At 44.6% G+C, this 6,177-nt stretch overlaps 1 protein-coding gene across 1 annotated transcript; it reads left to right on the top strand.

The window, feature by feature from the left end:
* The first annotated feature begins 363 nt into the window (after positions 1 to 363).
* pros1 (protein S) lies at positions 364 to 6,097 on the top strand. Its single transcript, XM_049717956.2, has 14 exons — positions 364 to 586; positions 1,032 to 1,189; positions 1,671 to 1,695; positions 1,777 to 1,860; positions 2,016 to 2,138; positions 2,206 to 2,331; positions 3,201 to 3,329; positions 3,413 to 3,653; positions 3,832 to 4,018; positions 4,093 to 4,251; positions 4,327 to 4,495; positions 4,575 to 4,711; positions 4,783 to 5,011; positions 5,391 to 6,097. The coding sequence occupies exons 1-14, from the start codon at positions 520 to 522 to the stop codon at positions 5,576 to 5,578; spliced, it is 2,022 nt and encodes a 673-aa protein (XP_049573913.1). The 5' UTR covers positions 364 to 519; the 3' UTR covers positions 5,579 to 6,097.
* The last annotated feature ends 80 nt before the right edge of the window (positions 6,098 to 6,177 follow it).

Below are 6,177 nucleotides of genomic sequence, written 5' to 3'. Positions count from 1 at the left end.
TACGGTCACCAACAAGAGGCAGGCTAACAAGTTAGCGGAAAGATGCGATCGTGCTAACACGCGAAAACGGACTTCTAAAGGAATGTAAACGAACATTTGGAGCAATACTACATTGTCCTAAAGGTTAGAGACATTTTTCTTCAATTTAGAAGTTTTATTTTGACCTTTAAATGTTTTTTTTTAATTTGGAAAAAAAATCCGCGATGTAGTGAAGCCGCGATAAACGAAACGCGAAGTAGCGAGGGATCACTGGACTTCAGTCCCTGTGGTCCCAATGACGGGGTTGTTTTTGACAAGCACATTGTGGAGCTGCTGACCTCCCGGCGTGCATTGTGCGGAGTAAATCTGTTTTCTGCATGAGTTCCACCCACAATGAGCGCGCACACACACACGCACTTTGCAGCCTGCCCTCTCTGCCCCCCTCCGCAGCAGTCGCATAGCGTTTTCGGGAAGAATAAAGTTTGAAGTCCGTCTTTTACCGGAGCCAAGCGGGGCCTAGAGGGACGAAACGACTCGACTATGTGGAGACAGAATCTTGTCTCGGCATGTCTCGTTTTTCTGCTGACGTTCGCCGATGCTTCGCGATGTAAGTTTGCGCCTGTTTTGATTTCTTTCCAGAAGTTCTTGTCTTGATCAACTTAAGCTACTTTTTGTTGTTGTTACTGCAACGAGTGAACACAAAGTGTGTTTAAACATTGAAAGTACGCGGGCACATCACGAGGCGCTTATACTAACTAACAAAAGGTCATTTCTTGGAAATTTCAGTTTCGCAATGACCTCTTTTTTTTCCAGGCCAGTTCGTATAAGAGCAATTTGGCTTGGCCAGTTCATCCTTGCAGGCTCCAGCTCCCATCTGCCATCTGTCAGAAGCAAACATGGCTAAATTCCTGCTTGGATCTGTCATATGTTATTGTAACATGAAGCTGCTGGGATGAATCTCGTGTGCGGGAACTGCATGTTGTGCAAAAAAAAAGACAACAACTGGTTGGTGAACACGTGTGTTCACGCTTGTGTTTCCATGTGTGTCCCAGTTCTGAGCCAGAGCACAGCGTCGCACTTCCTGAGCCGGCGTAAGAGGGCCAACTCGCTTTTTGAGGAGCACAAGAAGGGCAACCTGGAGAGGGAGTGCATTGAGGAGCTGTGTAACAGAGAGGAGGCCAGGGAGATCTTTGAGAACATCCCTGAGACGGTAAGGAGGGCCACCTCAGTCAATCACAGAGAAGAAGAAAAAAAGCAATTTTCCTGGGTCCATCCATCCATCCATCCATCCATCCATCCATCCATCCATCCATCCATCCATCCATCCATCCATCCATCCATCCATCCATCCATCCATCCATCCATCCATCCATCCATCCATCCATCCATCCATCCATCCATCCATCCATCCATCCATCCATCCATCCATCCATCCATCCATCCATCCATCCATCCATCCATCCATCCATCCATCCATCCATCCATCCATCCATCCATCCATCCATCCATCCATCCATCCATCCATCCATCCATAAGCACCTGTTTTCTATTAGACACATGACTGACGATGGTATGAGTCACATTGCAGACTAAATAATAAAAATATAAATAAATAAATAAAAGCACAGAAAATCTGTCACACTTTCATTATTGTCACTGTAACATCCTTAAAAAAACTTTTTCTTTTCCAGGACTTTTTTTATCCAAGGTATGTCGGTAAGTTTGCAGACAGACTAATCGTTTGACTAAATTGGACGATGATTTTTTCTATACGCTAAACAATAATGTCTTTTCAAGAGTGTCTGGGTTACCACCGTGTTGGCATCAGCAACCACGATTCCGGTTCGGCCATCCCGTCGGATCTTCGGACTTGTGTGAAAGGTGGGGAGATGTTTTTGTCAGGGTTGGTTCAAGGTCACAAAAGATGATAGGCAGATATTTGCCAGCAGTCTTTGCAAACATTTTTGTCTTGCCATGTTCATCAACATTTTCCTGCGTTACTTTTGTGACATCACAACGTTTGTGTCGCTTGGCAGAAATCAGCAATCAGTGCACGCCGTTTCCGTGCTCCAGGGAAGGCACCGAGCGCTGCGTGGACGGTCAAGGCACTTATACGTGCGTGTGCAAGTCTGGCTGGGATGGAAAATGCTGTGACAATGGTGAGTTCTATTTCAAAACCGATTTGAGTTTACAAATGCTAATTAGCCATTTGTCCTTTTTGCGCAGACATCGATGAATGTTCAGATCCCAAATTTCCAGCGGGATGTAACCAAAAATGTGACAATATTCCCGGAAGCTTCCACTGCACGTGTAAAGACGGCTACTATCTCCGGGACAACATCAACTGTGTGGGTAAGACATGGATTTTGTTCGATTAATCGAGAATTGATCGATTATCAAATTATTTGACAACTATTTTAATAATCAAGTATTTTTGTTCGAAAAAGCACAATAGAAATCGGATGAATTATTATTATTATTATTAAAAATCTTTTTGTAATCACTTTCACGCAAAATGAAAATTTATCCTATTATTCGATTAATTAATGGAATAATCGAGAGCCTTTTTAAAATATTCGATAGTGACAGACCGAGCTCAGTGTTGATTAACTGGCAAAGAGTCATTTTATTTATACATATATATTTATCTTATTTATATTTATTTATTATTTGTGGTTTTGATTTTGCCGTCGTGCTTCGTTTTAAATTCTACACGGCTGTTTGTTGTTCACATGGTTGTATAACTTGAGGCCAGATGTTTTTCCTCTGCCCCCTGTGGTGGAAACACAGCTGCTTCAAAGCGTTGACTTTTCGCTCATCCAACTGTTTCGCCGACATTGACTTGAATCAAAAGAAACCGGAAAACATTTGTTTGCTTATCCTCCCACGGACATCATCACTCGTATTTGTTGTTGTTTGTGTGCTGATTTGTCACTGATTGTCTGGTGTGTTAGTTCAGTACAAAGTCTCTCTAAACATGCACTGACTCTTTGAGAAACATTTACTTTCTCGACAGGTTGTTTGCGTGTCGATTTATTTTGCCGTTTACTCAGATTCGAACATCCATGGTTAAAATTATATATTTATTACGTCACAAGCACTACAGCAGGGAACAAACATTTACAAGTGAAATGCTTAAAAGCAGGAATCACGTAAGGTCTACATTTTTTTTCCTGGTTTTATAATTGTAAAGTCTCAAAAGGAGTTTTATCTCTCGTCAGATATCAACGAGTGCTTAATGTACCCCAGTATTTGTGAAGAACCCGCTCAATGCGTCAATACGGCGGGAATGTTTGAATGTCAGTGTCCACCTGGCCTCAAATACAACTTCACTTCCAAAAGCTGCGACGGTGAGTGATTGAGAGAACCGAGTGATTATTTCAATATCACTTTCCATGCCAAGAAGCACACAGTATCTCTTTTCGGGTTGCAGATGTGGACGAGTGCGAGGGCAACGTGTGCGACGGCACTTGCGTCAACAACGTGGGCAGCTTTTCGTGTCGCTGCGACGGCCGCCGGGGCCTCCGCTTGGCCGACAACAAGCGAACTTGTGAAAAGATCCCGGTCTGCGTGGACTTGGACGACTCCAAGTACGCTGAGATGTTGTACCTGGGGGAGCAGTTTGCGGGGCTCCCCGTCATCTATCTTCTCTTCCGTCTGCCGGAGACGACAAAGTGAGTACGGCCAGACAAAAGATAAACACGATAAAAACAAAAGAGAGAAAAATAGATCAGATTAAATAGATATTTTAATAATAATTAAATAGGAATATGTAGGAGCAACAATTAGTCTTTTTTTTTTTTAAATATAATTTTATATATCATTAAATATCGTTGTGTGTGTGAATGGCAGGTTTGCAGCCGAGTTTGACTTCCGCACGTTTGACCCCGAGGGAGTTATTCTCTACGCCGAGTCCTCCCAGGACGCCTGGTTCATGCTGGGGCTACGAGGCGGCCGTATCGAGGTCCAGTTTAAAAATCAGCACACCATGAAGGTCACCAGCGGAGGGAAAGCCATCAACGATGGACAGTGGCACGTGGTAAGATGAACGCAATGGAAGACCAACGAGAAAAGATCGCGTCGGAATAGAAACGACAGCGGTGTGACACGCAGATCTCGGTGGATGAACTTGAGAAGAGCATCAGCGTGAAGATCAGCAAGGAAGCTGTTATGAGCATCAACAGTCCAGAGAGTCTCTTTACGGGCGTCAACGGCAAACTGGAGACCAAAGTCTACATCGCCGGTGTCCGCAACAACAGTCTCATCAAACCTGTAAATTGTTTTTTTTCCCCTTCTGCACCTAATTGATGATACCGATTGATCGGAATGAGCCTCGATCTGCCGTAGATCAACCCTCGATTGGATGGCTGCATCCGGGGCTGGAACATGATGAACCAGGGAGCATCCGGGGTCAAGGAGGCCATCCAGGAGAAGGAAAGCAAACACTGCTACGCACATGTGGAACGGGGATCTTTTTTCACCGGGGAAGGATTGGCGCATTTCCACCTTGACTACAGTGAGTAAGTTAAGTCAGACTTCATCAGTCCACAAAGGGAGGTTTTTTGTTTTTTTTTCCTCACTTTTTCTTTGCTTAGGTGACTCTGGAAGCTGGAAAGTGGATTTAAGGATGAGTATACGTCCTTCGAGCAGCACAGGTGTCCTCTTTGCTCTGGTTTCCGACAACAGGGTCCCGTTGTCGCTTGCCGTGCTAACGCAGGGCGACTTTGACGCCGTATGTGCACCTTGAAAACTTTTCTTGACGTTGCCCGTCAACATCTTGCTCAAAATCGTTTTCTCTTGCAGAGCCTGCAAGTTTTCTTGGATGGGGTGATGGTGGCAAAGCTGGACTCGCTGCTTTTGTGTTACCCCGACCGATTAACGGTGCTGCTGAGCGCCACGCCGACTGACATTTCCATCTCGGCCAACTCGTCAAATGTCAGGGAAATCGCGCCTGACGTCCTGCAGGAGGCGCTGCAGCGCCTCAACGCTACAATGCAGAGCCCGGTCGGCACCTACATTGGCGGGATACCGGGTCAGTTACAAATAGATGAACAACAACAGATGGGCCACTTTAAGCGAAGATCATACACGGACGGCGACGTACGCTCGGCGCTAATTATTTCAATCCGAATGTTGTCTTTGAGACTTCTTCCCAAAAATGCTTCAAAGCAAGCTTCAAGTAGTTACAGGAACCCTCTAAGCAATTCCATCCTGATTGATTCCAGGAATCAATGATCTGTGTTTCTTTGCGGTCTCATTAGTTGAATGTGCAGCAGTAAGCAACTGTAAGAATTGACACCAGACGTTTGATGTCATTGCCATTCCAAAAATAGATTAATTGTGTCCGACTACATTGGACCGTGTTACTTTTTGTGCAGAAAATGGATCATGTGGCTATTTTCCTCTTTCAGATGATGTCCCGTGGGATGCCACCCCGGTGACTGCCTTTTATCACGGCTGCATGGACATCTCCGTCAACGGCCAGATGTTGGACTTTGACGAGGCCCTGAGCAAGCACAATAGTATCAAGTCCCATTCTTGTCCTCCCGCTTCAACCCCAGAAACAGACGCCCTTCCGCGGCAAGGAGAGTGGCCTTAATTAAACCCACCACCACTTTGCAGTAGTCCTACACCCCTTGTGGGAAATTAAAATTTTAGGACACAGGACGGGAGGGAGGATCGTCTCAAGAAGAGGCGGGGGATAGTTTTCAACTGTTAGACTTGCTTTTGACACACTTTTTTTTTTTTTTTCTGATTATACTTGTGATGTACGACGACGGCTTGTTTGCTGGAAGTTGGATGACGTAGTAATTAATTCCAAGAAAAGTTGGAGAGCTATGTAACGTGTTGAGCAAGAGGCGGGGGCTCCCGAGCCACCTGCAATCTGGCTTCTGTCGCCGCCGGATCTTGTCTGCGGGGAGAAATACTTTGACATAAAAGTCCAACACTTGCTTGAAGATTTTTCTTACAATCCAGATTGTATTGTCTTGTTTGAGCCCATTTAACTCGTTCATTGCCATTGACAGCTATTGACAGATAATATACGGATAAACCAAAATGAAAATTCTTGACTCAAAACTGAAGCAATTAAATAAATGACAATATCTTTAACACCTTACTGATTGTGTCACACTTGGGCCAAAATTCGAGCTCCAGGTTTTTCCTCCCTTTCCATGTTTCTTTATTTTTGATCATCTG

The sequence above is a fragment of the Syngnathus scovelli genome, chromosome 4 (genome assembly GCF_024217435.2).
Source record: "Syngnathus scovelli strain Florida chromosome 4, RoL_Ssco_1.2, whole genome shotgun sequence".
Taxonomy (NCBI): domain Eukaryota; kingdom Metazoa; phylum Chordata; class Actinopteri; order Syngnathiformes; family Syngnathidae; genus Syngnathus; species Syngnathus scovelli.
Note: the sequence above shows the minus strand (reverse complement) of the source record. Positions and strands in the feature narration are given on the sequence as shown.